Here is a 20,353-nt window from a genome sequence, read left to right as displayed (position 1 = left end):
TTTTTAGATGGCCTTAGGTACCCACAAAACACCCCTATATCATGTGTCAAACTAAACAAAGGTTTCCAGGGACCGGTAGTCTGACTATCCTCAAACATAGGAAAAGGAAGAGTAATTTGGATTCAGGTCGATTGCCAAAAGTCTTCATATTCCAGTTTTGACTCTCATTCAATGTCCTCTAAAGATTAAAAGATTCATTTCTGTATGACCCTTAGCCAAACCTAGAGACAATTGTTCAAGCTGGGAATATCTGAATATCACTCTGTTACTGAACAAACACAGACCATGCTTAAATACAGAATTTCTATTAGAGGATAACCCCATAGCACCAGCCAAATATAAGCTGTCTTTGGATCTTATACGTCTTTTCAATATTCTGTCCAGGCACCACCAAACTTTTCACTTAGAAGGAAGTGATTGTTTTACCAGAAGAGATTATTTATTTCTATATGCTGAAATCAAAAATTGAAAAAAGACCAGTAGATCCAAAGAGATGCAGAGACAGCCAGCACTATGACATCAGGAGAACAAAAAGCAAAATTTTGAAAAAAGCTCCGATAATAAGCAAAGGAGAATAAAATCTGAGACTTAAATTTTGTGGCCACATCTGGAAGTGAGGGGGAGAAATGTAAAGCTCTCCTTCCCTTGGGGATGTATCAAGCTCCGTGGATGAAAAGCCCGTGCTGGGCAAGAACTGGCCACAGCTCAGAGTCTGTGCCGGTGGTACTCGGGAGACTGTTCACTCCCATGTCCCCACCTAATGATTATAGCTGCCACTGACTTTGGATCTGATAACAGGTGCGTATCTGTGTCACACGGGCTTCTGGAACTCAACACATACCAGATTCTCTCAGGTCCAGGTTGCTTAGGTTTCTGGATGCTGTGGGCCATCCCCCAAACCTCTGGGTTCAGATCTGCTCTGAGGAGTTCAAGGGAGAGAACAGCAGCAGGTAATATCACGTCTTGCTCATCTTTGCTTCTCCCCAGAGAGGGAACAAGCAGGACATTCCAGGTCCCTAGAATTCACATTCGCCTTAATGTCTGCCTTACCCTCATCCCAGCAGGAGCCTAGTCAACCCTCTAAGCATGACAACACAGCACCAAAGGGCCTGAGTTTAGATTGAGGTTGGCAGTGAGATTTAATTGAAAGAATGACCCCATCGGAGACTTAGACCAAGCTGGGGTGAGACAAGGCATATGGTATTACTCCCAGTTATCAGTTGACTAAAACCAGTTGAGACAAGTGGCTTGCAAAGTTTCACACAGGGGCAGATGACAGAACAGCTTAGGCCTTACCCAGGCTCCTGCCGTCTAGGCCTGGTCCTTCCATTAGAGCAGGAGGCCTTTCCTTCCCAGACAAGGTAGGCCAGAGACTTTGACCCATCTGGAAATCTCAGAGACCATCTTAGCAAGTGGTGACACTGAACCAGTGAATGTGATGCAGCTTGACAAACATCAGTAATTTTCTTAAACCAGAGCAATAGTGGTAAAAAGATGTTTGCTTCCATTATTCACAATCAAAGATACTCTTTGGCTTCCTATTGGGCACCAATAAGGAGAGAACCTCTCTATCAAGTAACAGTAACCACACTGTATCAGTGTTTTGAAATAGAGTTTCATTATTAAACTAGAAAGCAAAAAAAACCCTGTCTTAAACCACAGGGGGCAGGGTTGATGTGTTAATATATACATATGTTTTTTTAAGCAAGCTGTGCACATCTGATTATAGGGACAGGTAGATGTATGAATATTCTTTATAAAACCTAGTTAAATGGACTTGTAAGCACTTTAAATTAATAAATAACAATGGTTAGGCTGTAACTTGTATGTTATTTAACAATTTACAAAGCTCCTTCACTGGCAATGTTATTTCAGCAGGATTCTTCAGAGCCCACCTTAATTCAGGGCTCAGTAAATAACCTTTCCAGCTAGACTGAAATTCCGAAGATAGCAGTGCAGTTCGTGGAGTGTATTTCGTGTTTAGTTGCACTCCCAAGCTGATGCTTCTGAAGGAGGAATTTTAGAAAAGGACAGAGTACACACTAAAAGATTGATATAGGTAGAAATACAGTAAAAGTAGAAATGTGCCTCATGAGAAAAGTCAAGTAGAGACATACCAGAATACAAAGTCTGGTTACATAATGAAAAAGGAGAAAGACCCAATAATAAGCTTAATAAAAATTATTAAGATGCTGGTGAAAAAGAAAGATGACATTTTGTAATCTCCCCCATCAACCTACCCCATAAATGTCTCAGCCAGTTAGATGCAGCCCTGCCAATTCAAAAATAATCTTTGTGTACTTGTGTCATGGGGGTGAAGAGGTTGGGGGTCAAGTATGAAAGGGGGAAGGAGTAGCCATGTTAGGGATGTGTGGCCAAGGGAAGCTCCTAATTGTCCTTGCACTCAGCCCTGTACCCCTCTGCTTCTGACTTTTCCCTGCCTCAACCGTCTCCATCTCTTTTCAGCAGGTGGGAAGCTTTGGTGTGAAGCATGCAGAAAATCCAGGAATTATGCAATTATGCAGCAGGCCCATGATGCAAACCTCTTCAACACAAACACACATCCTCCACTTTGGCTTGATGTGGTAGCATAACTGTCGCCCTAATTCCTGATACCTTTCTCCCCGCAAGCCGTTCTGAATGGAGAAAAATAACTAACCCGGGCAATGCAGAAGAGCCTTCCACACCCTGCCCAGGATTCCATCATCATCACAAGCAATGTGTTGCTCTAGTACAATGGTTTCCGAAGAGTAGTCCCTGGGCTGGCAGCGTCAGCATCACCAGGGAAGATGTTAATCATTCCAGACCCACTAAATCAGCAACTCTGGGGATGGGGCCTGGCAATCGCATTTTAACAAACCCTCCTGGTGAGTCTGCTGCACATGTTTGAGAAGGACCACTCCTGTCACATTAAGTCTGCTCATCTGTGATAAAGGCCAGACAGCCATCAAAAAACAGGCTGCAAAGACTCCCAATGCCAGGTCATTTGGCAGAGTTGAGGGGTGGGAGGGGTTGAAGCTAACGGTGCTAGGTTACCACCCCAGTTCTAGAAAAAATGCAAAATGGCATGTCCAACGTTCTCTGGTCTGTGATATTATATGGCAAGTGACAAGCAAACTTGGCTTCTTTCTAAATGGGTGATGATGTAACAGAGTAACAGCCTGTTTTCCTGATCTTTTGCCAGATTTCCAGGTCATTCAACTTGTAAAATTAGGAGTACCCTGGATTTTACACCCCCATATTAAAGTAACACACCATGCTTTCTCTTATATGAACTGATGGGTGCTGCATTTCTCACAGGCTGCAGATGTTCATGCAGAGAGAATTCTGAACCATTGTTCTGGTACTAAAAATGAGGCTATACCTAGAAAACATAAATAGGGCCTTGCATTTTCTCAACCCAGACGGTTTGCCAGATGCTATATTTTGTGTTAACAGGAATTAATAAGAAAATCTTACAAACCTATGTGCACCTGTTTTATATAGTCAATCAGTGAGTCTTTGTTATCGTTCCAGAAGCTTGGAAGCTTCTCCTTGCGAGGATATTTACAGCATGACAGCTCCAACGTAATTTCAAAACACTGGGCCCAGATGTAGTTGTAATCTTGCATTCCACCTAAACACAAGCATATTTAATTTTTTTTAAGGTCTGAAATTGGAGTGAAGCCAAGTATCATGTACCTTGGGGACAGGTGAATCAGACGGTTGTAATGAAAGTACACGTAAACAGGAAAAGATGAATTTGACATATTAGCAAGTACAATTAGAGCTTGACATTTTATTATCCAGGCATGACAAAGCAATCCTAAATATTCCCATATGGGTAACTGAATCAGAGCTGACTGATGTTCAGTTGTGCATCAAAATTAAGGGAGGGATAGAAGAAGGGTCCTTTTTTAAAATCAAAATTACAAAAAGGATTCTTCAAGGGCTTCCCTGGTGGCGCAGTGGTTAAGAATCCGCCTGCCAATGCAGGGGACACAGGTTCAATCCCTGGTCTGGGAAGATCCCACATGCCACGGAGCAACTAAGCCCGCGAGCCACAACTACTGAAGCCCGTGCGCCTAGAGCCCGTGCTCCACAACAAGAGAAGCCACCTCAATGAGAAGCCCGCGCACCACAACGAAGACCCAACGCAGCCAAAAATAAATAAATAAAAAAAAAAAAAAAAAAAAGGATTCTTCAAGTTACATTTCTTCCTAAATTACATTTTAAACAGATATAAACTAGAGTGAGATTTCTTTTAAAATATTTCTACAAACCATTCATAAACACATTTATTCTGTAAAGCTAAGTATATGAATTTGGAGGAATAATAATGGCCAGTGTTTACTGAGTGTTCGCTCTTGCTAGGTACTGTTGGAAGAGCTTCACCATCCACTCATTTAATCCTCACAGTAATTATCACTCGTATTTTACAGATGAGGAAGCTTAATCACAAATGGTAGTTCATGTGCCCAGGGATTCTTTCCAGTGAATGGCTGAGACTGGAGCACAGGCCATCTTCCTAGCGCCCCCATGCTCTCAGCCATCACACCACACTGCGTTTGGGAATGAGAGGGAAGGTGCCATGCTGATTCTCAGGGAGCAGGGGAAGACGCAGGCCCCTGGTACTTCTGGGGTTACCACTGCCCATGCTCACTTTCTAGTTCTTACCTCTCAACACCCTATTTTCAAAGGGTTATAACCGTATTTTATATTTTCGAAGATGAAAAACTTTTCACATTTTAAAATCTCTGAATTGGGAAGTATCTTAAATTTGATGGCTGAATAACATCATTGGGTTATTAGTTTGGCTGGAAACTTTTTTCTTTCTTGGTGGGACATGTTTTACAATCAGTGGCATGTTGGATTTGAAGAAATATGGTAACTTTGAAGGAAGTAGTCTCTGCCAGATTTTAATTAGTTATACTTGATATCTGCCCAGTGAAATATGTATTCTCAATTTCATCAGGGTATTTGGGAAGTAATGAAGTAAAAAAAATTTATGCTCAGAAAATGGTCAAAATATTATGTAAACATTGAGTAATATCTATGTACGTACAGATTTTAGCCAGGAAGAATTACTCTATCCTTTCTTTTCCTTTACTTACAAGTTTTGTATTTCTCTCTGACCTCATTTTCACCAAGAAATAGAAGAAGGAAAAAAGGAAGAGAGAAATGAAACAAAACAAAAGCCCTTGGCTGGATGGCTGTGTCTCAGGTAGAAAGAAGTTAAATGGCAAAACAGGTGTGCACAACAGGTGTGCAAAGCGCGCTGGATGGAGAATACCAAGTGTGGAGAGTGTGTGCCGCTCCTGATAATGCCAGTCAGGCCTGGCCACAAAAACCTCCAGACTGAGCCAGAATGCTCTGTTCTAAGCTCCTCAAAGTTTCTGGCTCTGCCCTCTTTTTTTCTCACAGAGATACACAGCTGACACACAGGCACACTTGGGAACAACTCCCAACAGCAAAATTAGGTTTCTAGTTAATCTCCCACACATCTGGATCTGTCTTGAAAGTTACAGACAATGCACATGAAGGACAGCGCTGCCACTGGGCAGGAAGGGGCCCTTTCCTCCCTGTGGAGAGTAGTGAGCGGGGACTCAGTCCTGTGGTGGGAGTGGGGAGGCTCTCTCTCGAACAGCAGAGAGAAGTTTGGGATGTTGTCGTATCTGGCTGGTCCTGGTTCCTCTCACTTGTGGTCTATACTTATTTATATTATCTGGAAAGCTGGCAGAGACCCGCCCAGACACAAAAGTCCCAGCTTGTGCAAGACTACTTGATAGCCTGTGCATCCAAAGTGACAACTGAGGAAGTAGCCTGTATGCGGAAATGCAGGCTGGGGGTTGCTGTTGGTAGGATCAGCTGACCAGTCTGGAAGGGGGCACTTTCCACTGAGGCAGTGGAAACCTGGTTCCAGCCCACTGTCTCCCCTCTCACCCTTCTGTCCTAGGTCCCTCCTATTCTCTGTCAATTTCCAGACTAGGACTCTTGGCACCCCTGGGCTTCTGCTTATATTATTCCTTCTGACAAGAACACCCCTCCACCATGTTCCCTACATGGCCAGCTCCTCACTCCCTCCCTCACCTGGCCATCCTGTTCCAAGGGAGAAAAACTAGAGGGCTCTTTTGTTTAGCCTGCAAAGTGGTTTTAAAATCAGGAGACTTCATGGAAATATCCAGCTTGCTTCACAAACTGGAAGATCTGGCAATACTGCCCCCCACTGCTGCATGGCAATAATTGCCTTGTTCTAAGTAGCAGCTGTCCCCACTGGATCAGACATAAGCATTACATTTCTCTAAGGCCTTCACTACTCCCTGATGTATTTTGGCTTTACGCCTCTGTGGTACACTGTACCTTTTCTAAATCTATACTTTTTAAAAAATTTTATTTTATTTTTTGGCTGCGTTGGGTCTTCCTTGCTGCACGCGGGCTTTCTCTAGTTGCAGCGAGCGGGGGCTACTCTTCGATGCGGTGGCGGGCTTCTCATTACAGTGGCTCTCCTTGTTGCAGAGCACGGGCTCTAGGCACGTGGACTCAGTAGTTGTGGATTGCGGGCTCTAGAGTGCAGGCTGAGTAGTTGTGGTGCACGGGCTTAGTTGCTCTGTGCAACTAAGATGTGAGATCTTCCCGGACCAGGGCTCAAACCCGTGTCCCCTGCATTGGCAGGCGGATTCTTAACCACTGCGCCACCAAGGGAAGCCCTAAATCTCTACTTTTATTCACATTGCATGCCATCACAATTATTTATTTGTATGTTGCTCTTCTCTCTTAAACTTGGGCTTAATATCTGTGTCCTGTTCATCTTTCTTGGCACAGTTCCCAGCTCCAAGGTAAATGCTGAACCAGTGTCTGAACTCAGGAGGCTTTGGCAGTGGGGAGCATGTCTGAGCATCTCTCAAATGATCAGTTCCCCTCACTGCTCTGTGATATTAGCTGACAGAGACACAACTGAAGGGACTGCACTGTGCCTAACTTTTGGCAACTGCTGGGGTGAAGGCCAGCTGGCACCTCTGGGTGAAGGCAGTAAGGAGAATAGCAGAACGAAGAGAAACTCACCTTTGAGTGGATACCAAAAGTATCCATTTACAATTCCACCAGGAAACTCTATTTTAGTTCTACATGGATTTCTTTTCCTCATGTCGGGATTTCTTGAAGCATAGGTACGTGCAAGATATTGAAAAACATCATCATCAGGGGTTAAGCTCCGAGGGTATAATGTCCCAGTGGCTGTACGTGAAAGACAGACCAAGACCTTTTAGTTGAAGTTATAGTCGGAGGAAGCACACACCATATTAGCACATGCATCATCACATCACACACAAAGGCTCTAATTTCCTAGTGAGATCCTCTACCCACTTCCACGAATACTCCCTTTACTCCTCTTCCTAGTTTTTAATGGACATACAGAAGGCAATATCACACAAAATAACCATGTACATGTCTAAACTCCTTCTCAGTCAGCTTAAAAGTTAAATACCCTCTTAGTCACTCTTGCTGATTTCTGGAGGTCAGTAAACTTTCCTTAGGTACTGTAGGGGTTAAATGAAGCCACTCGAATACTTTAAGTCCTTGGTACATACCTTATCCCACAGTTTTAAGAGGAATCAGGAATTATTACTTACATGATTAGTTTTATTTATTTATTTATTTAGCCGTGTTGCCTCTTGTGGGCTAATTTAAATCCCAATTTTACCGTTTCACTGATGAATGTCAAGTAATCCCGTGTTGTTATCAGTTCAGCCACTTTGCCCATCTACCGTTTATAAATTGTAGGAAGGATAGCTGAGGGTCAAGAGAATGGGGCTCTTTCTATCCCTGCCAGAGAAGTTAAGTGGGGAGAGGAAGAGTGTATCCCCATTCAGAGGCAGAGAGTTTGCAGTTTCACTCTGGACTTAGAAAGCAAGAGCTGGGCCCAAGTTTGCTTACCTGGAACACCATTATCAAATGGGTAACTGGCCACCAGGGCACCACCGTGGAGGTTTGCAGAAAGGACAAATGTCTCTGTATTCAGCCACTTCATGACTGCCACAGTTTCAGGCTGCCTTGGTACATTATTAAATTCAAAAGCATCGGGGAAATTTCTATTCAGGTCATAGAAGTTACTATTTTCCCTTTAAAAGAAAGAATTTTTTAAGGTTTACTATTGCTGTCTGAGGGAGCAGATTCGTGCAGTGTGTAGACCTTTGCTTTGGGCTCCAGGTGTTTTTCCAAATATGAATACAGAGGTGGTGGATGGTTGCCTGGGCAGCCTCCAATGAATCACAGCTGGCATTCACACAATATGTTGTCCCCTCCCATGTGACGTGTTCTTGCCAGTGGGACAGTAGTGATTCGGATGTAAGCGGAGGTCTGATAAGTGTTTGCATTTCGGGGCTTTTGCTCTTGACACTCCCATTTGGAACCCTGAGACCCCAATGCTGTCCACGCCAAGGGTCCATGTGCAAGAATGAGGAACCCAGGTGACAGCCAGCACTGAGACTCTAGAGATACGGTCCCAGCCAGACCCCAGCTGAGGCCCCTGACATCATGGCATAGAGATTAGCCATCCCTGCTCTGCCCTGCCCAAATGCCTAACTTACAGAGTGGAGAGTAAATAAAGAGGTGGTTGTTTTAAGTCCCTCAATTTGGGGGCAGTTTGTTCCATAGCAATTGGTAACAGAAACAACAGGAACGTGCTATTTTATACAAACGTATTTCTGAAAAGTGGACTGGCCATGTTTAAATATGCTAAAAAACTTAAACGTGGAAGGGAATCAAGTGGTGATTTATTAATCTTTGGTAAAAACAAATTTTTAATTGCACAAATATCAATGTTTATCAGACATTTGAGAAGTTCCAAACTTCCTGAGGCTGCTTGAAACACAATAAACTTTAAATCAGAAATACTACAAGACTCACTCTTCTTTGTGATTAGTTCGTGTGCTGGCTTAATAAATCAACCTGTTTATTGAGGGTCTAGGTACTACCCTAGGCCCTGGGATTTAACAGGGATGAACACAACGGGCAGCATTCCTGCCCTCAGGTAGACATTAAACAAGAAATGAGACATTAAAGATTGTGCTATGAGGGTAAAGTGCCAGGTGATGTGAGAATAATTGGGGATCTAATATCTGATAGGTTAGGGAAGGAGGCTTTGAGGAAATACTGTTGAAGCAGGGTACGGGGGGCGGGGGAGGGGTGGGAAATGCCAGGGGTGAGAAGGCAGCTGGTGGTTGCAGGAGATGAAGGGAGGTCTGAGCGGCTGCAGCAGGGTGAGTGCGGGGGAAGAGGCGATGAAGCCGGAGCAGTGAGGCAGGTGCAGGGGTAAAGCAGCCTTGCTCAGGATTTTACTTCTCAAGGTCAAAGCAATGGGCAGCCCTGAAAAGTTTCCAGCACAGCAGTGACACGACACAGGTTATGAGATGGTTCACTAACTTCTCTTTACAGGGCGAAGGGGTCTGATCTGATGGGGGCCTTTTTATGGTTTTGTTGTGTTTTAAATAAAGATAGACTAGCCTGTGCTTACCTTCCCTTACTGTAAAAACAGTCAGGCTTTACAACAGCTTCGAATCCGTCTGGGTTCATTGAAGGCATGATGTGTATCCGGGTACTATTAATTAGATTTGTGATTTCAGGGTCTCTTCCATCGCTGGTTACGAGATATTCAATTAAATGGAGCAGCAGTTCCCGCCCTACAGTCTATAGGTGTTAAAGAGAGAAGAGGATATTGTTAGGTGAGAGGAAAACAAGGAAAACAGTCCCCAAAGCACAAATTCCCCAACAAGAAACACTACACATGATATGTGAGACCAAAACCAGGTGTCAGACCACCGTTTCTCAGGTATACTGATACTCTGGCATGTGGCAATCCATCACTGGTGTGCTGCAAAACCTTTGTGAGTAAAAGGTTTTTGTTTTTTGGGTTTAAGTTAATTTAAAAAGAAGTACCTATCCGTAAATAATTTACTAAAAATGAATTAGAGTGGAGTAAAGGTTATTCTTATTATCCTATTTCCAGTTTGTCTGTCTTCCAAATACTTCCTGGAGTGGTGGCGAGAGGGGGAGCTAGAGATCAGGCAGGGAGTTGTGCGTCTCCACAGGCATGCCTGGCACACGGGAGAGCCGTGGTGCGTGTCTCGGTGGATGATACGTGGAGAACCACTGCAGTAGACATGTAGATTTTAATAGAGAAAAATCTGAATTTGTAATATGCATAATTTAAGTAGGTTAATTTAAATAGGTCTGATTTTCATATTCCCCTGTTTCCAACTTCTTTTATCTCCAAATTCCCCTCTTGCACATTTGTGCAATTTTTGCCATACCTCTGTATTTCTGATTTCCACATCCTCATGTTTCATTGGCACAACATCCTCACAATTTTTTGCCATATCTGCATATTATCTATACTATTATTTAGTTTGCATTTTCTTTAAATTGGCTCACTTTTTACTTACATTAAAAATAAGAAATTTTGTATAATTACCATTTTGCTAGATATGTTTCTAATTGTATAGTAAAATAAAAGCATGACTATGAAAACAAACATGGTCACATTCACCTAAAATTACCTTATGTACCAACAATGACGGGGAAACTGAAGGCCTGTGAAAGAGCTTGCTTTATAATCCCCAAGGGAGAGTTTTTTTTTTTTTTTTAAGGAATTCACATATTCAACCTTATTCTAGAAAGATTTGATTAGGCTATATTACTTTTCCCCTGTAATCCTGAGTTCAAAGATTCTGCTTCTAAGTAAGGAATATTTACCTCTTGCATGTGATCAGATGTTGTAGAGGAGTTAGTATGTGGGAAATCAGGGCAGCAGGTAGTTAAATAAGGACAGTGCTTCTGGTGCATTAATGAAGGCCGTGGGCAGGAAAAGAATTTTCATTTATGACTGCTCTGTAGCAATTCATTGTTGGGACAAAGGATGAGCAATTCCATATTTTATGCCCCTCGCTGGCAAGCAAAGAGATCACATTTTATGAATTTATTATCCTAATGAACACAGAATAATTAAAATGGAACTAAGAAAATTTTAAATATGTAAATTACATATTTATAGGTAGCCATAAAATTCAGAGTGGAAGTAAATTCCATTCTGACTGCAATTTTTTTCCTACTCATGTCTATCTTCTTCCACCACTGTGATTTTTGTTTTTACAGTCAAAATTGTCACTTGAAAAAGGTCCTTACAAACCTTACAAAAGGTCCTTAATAACCAAAAAAGTCAAGTGAGTCACACACTGGGTTTCCAATTCGGTGTTTTGGAAGATCACGCACATTTGGACACTCCTTACTGGCTTCCCTGAAACCAGTGGAGGAGGGGCTGGCAATTTTAAGCTGTGAAAGGTGGCTTTAAAGGTGGGCAGTGTGGTTGGTTGAAGGGGCTTTTCTGGCCAGGGGTTGGGGAAGAGAAAAGGTCAAGGAAAGAGAGAAGGAAGAGAGATTTCTAAATGCTGGTTGGAAACTGTAGGATGGTTCCATTAGAGGGACGTACCAGGAAAAACCTGAGGCCCCTCTGAGTCCCAGGTCAAGTACCAAGTGAGATATATTGGAATCCCCACATGGTTCTAAATGTGAATTTCCTCTTAACTATCTGAATCCTACATTGTCACGCACGCCTAAACTCAAGACAGGAGTTGGCAGTTAAATTCATCCACCCACAAGAAAATGAAAACAAAGAGTAAGAAGCTGTGATTAAGCTATAGAACTAAATTAAGCAACTGTGGTGGTGTGGGTATAGGATAGAAGGTAAAAGTTAAGGTTTATAGCTAACGGCAAGGGTGGGTGCTGGGGGAGAGGAAAGGAGAGGACAGAAGACTTTTCAAAGTGCTAATTCCTTCACTTTTCCCAGCAATGGGTCATAGGATATTATCCAAAGTTTAAAAATATATATATTTCAAATCATTATAATTTCAGTTTTTCCTAATTTTTTGACTTTAGAAGAATCTTCCGATAATTTCTTATTTTGAGAAAATACCAAGTTCACCAATTATTTTCATTTCACTTCAGTTCTATTCTGTTAAATTCAAGTAAAGTTAAACCTCATACTTCTTATTTAAAGATAACACGTATAATATGACACACATTTCATTTTACATCCTTTTGATTCCTCTCATTCTATTACTGTAGAAATACATAGATGTCTAGAATAGCATCTGGCAAATACTAATGATGGTGATTTCTGAGCGATAGTATTCCGAAGTTTTTATTTCCTCTTATTTTTCTAGTATTGCTTTTTAAATTAAAGAAAACCTATGTTATTTTTACAAAAACGATAAAATCAGGATTCTTTCAAGGTAACGAATGTGTGACCAAGGTATTTTCTGTTTGTCTCCATATTCCAAAACAAACCACAAGTTCGTAACTGCAGAGGATGAAAGAAAAATCTTGGAAGTATGATAAAGAACCAATTAAGAGTCAGATAATTAAAAAAATGGTGAGGTAAACAGATGAAATTTCAGAGGGAGTTAAACAAAGTCCTCTTGTTTTCTTGGACCACATTTTCCTGTCTCTGTAACAGCAAGTTTATGCCACATATTATTCAAGTTAATTCTTCTCAACCTTAATATAAATGTCTCAAACACTCATTCATGTTTTATGTATAGACCTCCCTTCGTTTAAAATTAAGTCTTTGAATATGAAACCTTAGAGAGACTAAAATTTTAAAAAAGAATGTGGTCAAAACTGTTTCCGTTAGCTTAACCAGCCTTTCATTTAGCTCCTTTTGTGAGAGTGTGGACTTAATGAAAGAATCCCTAATGAAGAGCCTGAAAGGCTGGATGAGCACACCAGCTTCTCGAGTCTTTCTCTGATAATTCATCTGGTCATTAAGATGGCAGGAACCCAGGATGGACCTAGAGATTGTCATACTGAGTGAAGTAAGTCAGAAAGAGAAAGAGAAATATTGTATAATATCGCTTATATGCAGAATCTAAAAAAAAATGATACAAATGAACTTATTACAAAACAGACTCACAGACTTAGAGAAGGAACTTATGGTTACCGGGGGGAGGGTGGGGGGGAAGGGACAGTCAGGGAGTTTGGGATTGACTCGTACACATGTCTACATTTAAAATAGATAACCAACAAGGACCTACTGTACAGCACAGGGAATGCTGCTCAATATTATGTAACAACCTAAATGGGAAAAGAATTTGAAGAAGAATAGATACATGTATATGTATATGAATCACTTTGCTGCATACCTAAAACTAACACAATATTGTTAATCAACTATACTCCAGTATAAAATAAAAAGTTAAAAAAAAAAAAAAGATGGGGCTTCCCTGGTGGTGCAGTGGTTAAGAATCTGCCTGCCAATGCAGGGGACACGGGTTCGAGGCCTGGTCTGGGAAGATCCCACATGCCGTGGAGCAACTGAGCCCGCGTGCCACAACTACTGAAGCCCGCGCGCCTAGAGCCTGTGCTCCGCAACAAGAGAAGCCACTGCAATGAGAATCCCGTGCACCGCAGCGAAGAGTAGCCCCTGCTCGCCGCAACTAGAGAAAGACCACGTGCAGCAATGAAGACCCAATGCAGCCAAAAATAAATAAATAAAATAAATTTATTAAAAAAAAAAAGATGGCAAGAACCCAGAAAGCAGAAAATAAATTCTCTATCAGTTTTTCTTCAATTCAGTCAAGTGGGAATTTGTTAGATAGATAAAAACGAGTGTTCTAGCACTTCTAAGAACAATTGGAAAAAAATTTTGAAGCAACAGTCCACAACTGGGTAGTGTATTGCGCGAGAGTGAATTAGAGGGTAGTACCAACACTTCAGCTCTCCTAATGGTGGAGTCCGTTCTTGAAATGCTACACTGTAATGCAGCTTCTGGGTGAAAATAAGCCTGTCAGTTCTGGGGCTCCACATGGTGTGTTACAGACTTAATTCATTTGTCTGATTGCCTAGCTAAATCCTTCATCTTCAAGTATTAGCCTAAATATTACATTATCTAGCACACTTTTCCATGGCCTCCCCAAGTCCGGGTTCCATGACCTGCCTAGGTGGTCCTTTAACTCTCCTCACCTGTGCTCTCCTGATAGGGCTCACACATATTACAATGGCCTGACCGACCCTGACTGACCCACCTACCCCCCCGCAACTCCACCATCCAAGGTCTGACGGCAGGGATCCTAACCAGCTTCCTGTGTAGCCCTGGTATCTCGCCCAGCTCCTGGTATATCACGTGCTCAATAAATGATTGTTGGTTACTGTTGCCAAATCCATTACAAAGTCTCATGACTATTCTGAGGAGGAACTTTCTGAAAACATGAGGACTTAAGGTTCTCAGTGAGAGGGGAGATACAAATGATCAAGTTAGTTCATTGAAAGGACGTTCAATACTGAACACACTTCACAGGGCTGGGGGCCAGCAATTCTGATCATGCCAAGGACTCGACACCCTGGCCCCTCGGCCCACCCTCACCAAAAGGAGATGGAGAGAAAGAGGATAATTATATGAGGAATTTAATACATGCTTAAAAGGAATTAAGACACTTCGCCTGGAATAAGGATTAGTTTGGTCTAAATGCAAAAGGAAATAATTATCCAAAGCCATGCTGTGTAACTGAGGACATTTTGTCATCATCTGGGATAGTGGTGGAAAAAAGGGCTTGAGAAGTGGCAAGCTTTGTTTTGTCTTGTTTTAGTAAGTTTGGAACCTCTATTGCATGTTGAATACACAGCCCAAGATTTTCCAGGATAGGCACAATTTTGGATATTATGTCCTGTTGTTCATGTAGAACATTAAAATACCCTCTAAATATAGACATTTAGACATACAAACTACTGTCTAAATGTCTCTTATACCTAGAAGGTGTGCAAAAAACCATTTAGCCTTTATTTTTAGGTTGAAAACTATGATCACTATTATCCATATTTTTGCAATGTTTTTCCTTTCCACTATGTGTCTGGAATCCAATAAACTATAAATTAATGCCACCAAATGTGAAATTCTAAGTGTGATGTGGGTATTTCAGAACTCTATACCCAAATAAACCATCATAGGAAAAATAATTCATTGATGTTTAATAAACAGAAGCTTAAAAAAAAAAAAACTCTAGAAAATAAAAAGAATCAGAATTGGCAATTCAGTTATGCTTAACAGACATAGACTGAATACCTCCCCCCATACTTAAAGACCATGGGGGGGGCTTCCCTGGTGGCGCAGTGGTTAGGAATCCGCCTGCCAATGCAGGGGACACGGGTTCGTGCCCCGGTCTGGGAAGATCCCACATGCCGCGGAGCGGCTAGGCCCGTGAGCCACAACTACTGAGCCTGCGCGTCTGGAGCCTGAGCTCCACAACGGGAGAGGCCGCGACAGTGAGAGGCCCGCGCACCGCGATGAAGAGTGGCCCCCGCTTGCCGCAACTGGAGAAAGCCCTCGCACAGAAACGAAGACCCAACACAGCCAAAAATAAATAAAATAAATAAATTAATTAAAAAATAAATAAATAAATAAAAAAAGACCATGGGCCCTGCAGTCAAGGGAACCTGTGGACCCAACCTCTCACCTGCACTTTGCCTGCTCCTGGATTAGCTTAAAATTCCAGGCACCCACCTTTTTAAACACATAGTCATGCCTCACTTGGATATTTCCATTAGACAGGGATTAGAGATGTCTTAACAATCTAGAGATTGCCCAGGTATAAGATTTTCTTTCCTGCAAAAATTTTAAAACATGGGATGGCAGATAGGCACAAAACATAGAACAGGGAGGGCTCGAGGAAGGAGCAAGGAGTGATTTTCCAGGCTTCTCTCCTGCACCCACATTTAGGCTGAGGGTACTAGATGTTCCCATTTCCAGGGAATGGTCCCAGCGTTCATTAAAGCTCTGATTTTAGATTATAGGTAATAGTTTACTACAAAGCCAGCCAGTAGCAGAATGAGGTGTCAGGGGAGGGCGAGGGGGACAAAGACCCCACTCCCAAACGATGTGAATGTTTGTGGAGCAGGAGAATGGCAGAGAGCCCCGCCCAGGGACCTCTGGTCTCATCCCTCCCAATGAATAACAAGGATTGGACGTCAGGTGTGCGCACACTGCCGATTAAGAGCCTGTGTGAATGACACCTGGGACTGGGGCTTCTACAATTCCACACGCTGATGTGTGTACAGACAAGAACCTGGATAAACCAGGAAAACACCTGCTAGTCTTACTAAAATGAGAAAAGTTAGAAGCTCAGAAATGTCTCCCTCACTCTGAAAAAGCATGAACAGCAGGTGACAAAGGTTTATCAAGGGCAGCAGGTGCTTTTTCCGTCGGCTCCCCCGTGTGACTCCCCAGCAATCAGGGAGGGGAGGCGGGCAGCAGGCATGAGACAGGGACAGAGAAAAGTGACATGGAGATGCTCACTCCAGTCTTACTCTAAGAGTTTGCTACGCTTTCACACGGTGAATGAGCCCAAATCTTCTAATCAAGCGGGGCTGGAACAACTGCGAATCCATCCAAACAAAAATTAATTTGAGATAGATCATAGATCTATATGTAAAAAGGAAAACACTAAAAAAACAGCATTCCAAAGGCAGTGGAGGGGGTCAAGGAGGCAGAGCCATAGCTGGGAAAGGCTCACTGCTCAGGCTCTGATGCAGGCCCAGAGGACCAACAGAAACCTGCATTCCCTTCCTGGTCAACGCACTAACACACATGCCTTCTGCAGAAGTGAGCAAAAGAAAGGCCGCCTACAAAGCACTTAGCGTAGTCCATGCGCAGTAAATGTTGGCTACTGTTACTCTTTTCTTGTCGACGAGTGCTGTATGGAGGGGAACTTGCCAGCCTGATCGATGCAGCATCGTGAGGACATGAGCTCATGACAAGGTGATTGAGAACAAGAGGAATATCATACAAAACCAGAGGAGGTTTGACTTCACTCTTTTGTAACACTTCTCACTTGAAAATGGGCCGTTTTAAGTAGATTTTGCTCCCCTCAGCGTGCTTCATGCATTCCGGATGTAGCCAGGCTAATTAGCCTGAACCTTTGGCACCAGCCAGTCACCCACCTTCACGATTCCAAAGATACACAGTAGCCAAAAATGTTTCACCTGAATCCCACAGACCTTTAGATTTAACTTCCAGTTTGAAGTAAATAGGGGGATGAGAGGCACAAAATCGATGATATTATAAGGAAGGAAACAATCCAAAATGTGGGACTTTCTGCAGGACACACAATGGATCAACGTTCTCGCTTAAGTCTAGTGTCATGAAAAGATTCTTTACATGCTAGATGAAAAGAGATTCAAGGGATATATCAACCACATATGATGCATAATCTTGGACAGAATTCTGAATGGACACTTTGGGGGACATTTTGAGGACAACTGGAGAAACTAGAACATGGGATATAAGGTAAAGATAGGATAAACATTTACTGACATGAAAGGGTAGCTTGTATTAACTGAAAAATGTTACAAAGAGCAAATTAGCATTGCTCATTTGGTGAAACTGCACACACAAAAATATCTGGAAGGATAAATGATAAGGAATTGACAGTCCTAATTTGTAGAAGGTCAGTATACAATGTTTTCTTTCTTCTAAGATGTACGCATGTTGATTTTGTAATAATAACAGGTTATTTTTAATTTAACAAAGACCCGATTCTAAAAGAAGGCATCACGAAGTAGGTGAAAATTCTCGGGGGAAAATGGTGTGTGTGATCAACATGACTGGGTCTTCCTGATGGTGCTGACACTCACTGTTGCCTGGTCATGGGGTTAAGTGTGGGCAACACACACACACACGCACACACTGAGGTGGGGTCCAGGGAAAAGAGGAAACATTTAAAAAATACCGTGGTCAATTCTGTCCACCACACTACTCAGTACACATATGACCCCTGCTGGGCTTCTCCACGTGAGATCCACAAACTCCTAGAAGATCCATGGACCCTGAGATCAGCATTCAAAGTTTGTGCCAGAATAGCAAGGAATCCAACCAAAGAAGGTTAAGAATTACTGCCCCCAAATATTATCTATGTTGCTTTTTAATAGTGTGTTCTTGAAAATGCTCTTTCAATTCCAAAAGGGCTAAGAGAAGGAGGATGAGTAAGGTGATTAAACCTTCTAATCCAAGTGACCCTTTTGCTCCTGGGTTACACCATCACTTTCCCCAGCTCCTAGTGGCTCCAGGAGGACAGAACATACAAGATCTAAATTCAGGATAATAAGTTTCTCAATGGCCCCCAGAGCCGCCAGACACTGCTACCAGCTGGGACACACAGGGGATAGCAGGACTTCAGGTTCCCACACACGAAACACACTGGAACTTTTCCCTCTGAGTCATCTCAGTCCTTAGCATTCCTCAAAGAATCAAAGTGAACGAGAGAGCCCTGATTTGATGGGATACATTAACTACCTGGAGGGCGAGATGTCAGAAATTTGGGAAAGTACAAGTGAACTCAGGGGTGAGAGAGAGGAAGGACTCTTGCTTTTCTTTGGAAGTTTCAACTGAGAGGATTAACTTCTGATCGTCAGGCTGCAACCTCTGAAATGCCAGGAATTCAATAAATAAGCTACTGGAGTCAATGTCTCTTATTAAAAATGGATCCCACAGGACCTCGATCAATTGACTAGATAGCAAAAGAGAAAGGAAGTCTGGGCTGCTGTCTGTCATGAATAGTTGTTTTGTTAAAAACAACTTTGGTCAGACTCCCAGCAATATCAAGCCTTTTCCAGCAAAGCCCATTATGCTTAAAAAAGTAACTTCCAACCACCGCCAAATCAGGTTCAAAGACCAACCACTCTCTCAAAGGCAAGTGTTTGCATCTGAGCTCCAGTGACAAGAAGTCCCCTGGCTCGGCAGGACCAGGACGGGTTGAGCAGCGTGCCTGGGAAGGGCAGAATGTGTGTGTGTCACGCGGGGTGGCGCCCCGGGGTTGGGGAGGGTTAAGCCAGGACAGGAAGCCCAGCATTCGAGCAGCGTGTGCCACCCACGCTACTGCAGACCTGGAAGTGTCATAACAAGTCAGCAGGTTATACTTATAGGAATATTCCTGTTCTTTGACATTCCTTAAAGTTAAGTGTGTTTGATATTCCTACGTCAATTTTCTTTACTGTCAAGACTGGGCACTATCTTTCCCTCCCACTGGATTGCCCAGTTGTGTGGGGTTCTGGGGAACAGAAGATCCTGCAGTTGTCATATTCTCAAAATACTCTGAGGAAGAAAGGTGAGAAATGGAGAGGAGCATCTTCAAATGCCTGGCAAGGATGGCTGGGCAGGCAGGTGTGGTAAAGGTATATATTGCAAAATATAAAATAAATAACATAAACAAAACAAAACAAAATAAAAATAGAGTTGATCCCCGATAAGCTGGAAAAGAGGCGAGACATCATGATGGAATTTAAGGGTTTGCTGAATGATGGGGATGACAGAGCCCTAAGCTTGACAGTCTAAACCAGGAGTCCCCCAACCCTGGGCCGAGGACTGGCACCGGTCCGCAAGCTGTTAGGAACCGGGCCGCACAGCAGGAGGTGAGCGGCGGGCAAGCGAGCAAAGCTTCATCTGTATTTACAGCTGCTTCCCATCGCTCGCATTACCGCCTGAGCTCCACCTCCTGTCAGCATTATGGTGAGTTGTGTAATTATTTCATTATATATAACAATGTAATAATAATAGAAATAAAGTGCACAATAAATGTAATGTGCTTGAATCATCTCGAAACCATTCCCCGCCTCCTCCCGGTCTGTGGAATAATTGTCTTCCATGAAACCGGTCCCTGGTGCCAGAAAGGTTGGGGACCGCTGCTCTAAACTTAAGCATTGAAAAACGCCAAGTGTTAGATTAAGAGAAAGTGACAAAAGCATTCAAAAAGCCAGCTCCTAGGAGTTTGGATAGCTAGTTGGGATCTGATTGTTTTAGTTCAAATAGAATATTGCTCCTCTGCTGGGTCACCTCGATGCTGAGCAGGAGACGGGGAAAACCAACACAGGCAGGAGTTCGGGGACTTGCTGGCAGTTCAGAGCTGGGGCACTGTCGTTCTTCCAGACCCCAAACAAAAAAAGTTCCAGTTACCTGCACAGGGCACTGGGTAAACAACCAGATGGCTGTGCTGGTTTTTGGAACCTGGTTCCTTCAATCCTCGCAGAAGGCCTCACCGCAAGACCTTTCCAGATTCTTTGCTACAGTGTCTGCTGCTTCCTTTGCATTTAGACAGAGCACAGGAGACCCGAGGGGAAGCTTCTCTGGTGACATGTCAGATATTCAAGCCATATACATACCTCATCTCCATGCATATTTGCCACATATTTGAATTCTGGAATCCCGATTCTGTGTTCCTTCGGAAAGCGTCCCACAGTAAGAACCCACAGGTTTCTGCCTTTACGGGGAAGAAGAGTATAGAAAAATGAGTTGTCTTTTGAAATGACGAATGAACTCTGGGAGAATGAGAACCGTGAA

The 20,353-nt window shown here is 42.8% G+C and overlaps 1 protein-coding gene across 1 annotated transcript in view; it reads right to left on the bottom strand.

The window, feature by feature from the left end:
* The window catches only part of CPM (carboxypeptidase M), a 91,121-nt gene that overhangs the window by 27,888 nt on the left and 42,880 nt on the right, over window positions 1-20,353 (bottom strand). The window contains exons 3-7 of the mRNA XM_061205868.1: window positions 20,176-20,273; window positions 9,491-9,663; window positions 7,912-8,096; window positions 7,042-7,212; window positions 3,464-3,616 (exon numbers count right to left, since the gene is read on the bottom strand). Coding sequence (XP_061061851.1) covers window positions 3,464-3,616; window positions 7,042-7,212; window positions 7,912-8,096; window positions 9,491-9,663; window positions 20,176-20,273 — 780 coding nt within the window. The remainder of the gene's footprint in view (window positions 1-3,463; window positions 3,617-7,041; window positions 7,213-7,911; window positions 8,097-9,490; window positions 9,664-20,175; window positions 20,274-20,353) is intronic.

The sequence above is a fragment of the Eubalaena glacialis genome, chromosome 11 (genome assembly GCF_028564815.1).
Source record: "Eubalaena glacialis isolate mEubGla1 chromosome 11, mEubGla1.1.hap2.+ XY, whole genome shotgun sequence".
NCBI lineage: Eukaryota > Metazoa > Chordata > Mammalia > Artiodactyla > Balaenidae > Eubalaena > Eubalaena glacialis.
The sequence above is the reverse complement of the archived record's forward strand: the minus strand, read 5'-3'. Positions and strand labels throughout refer to the sequence as shown.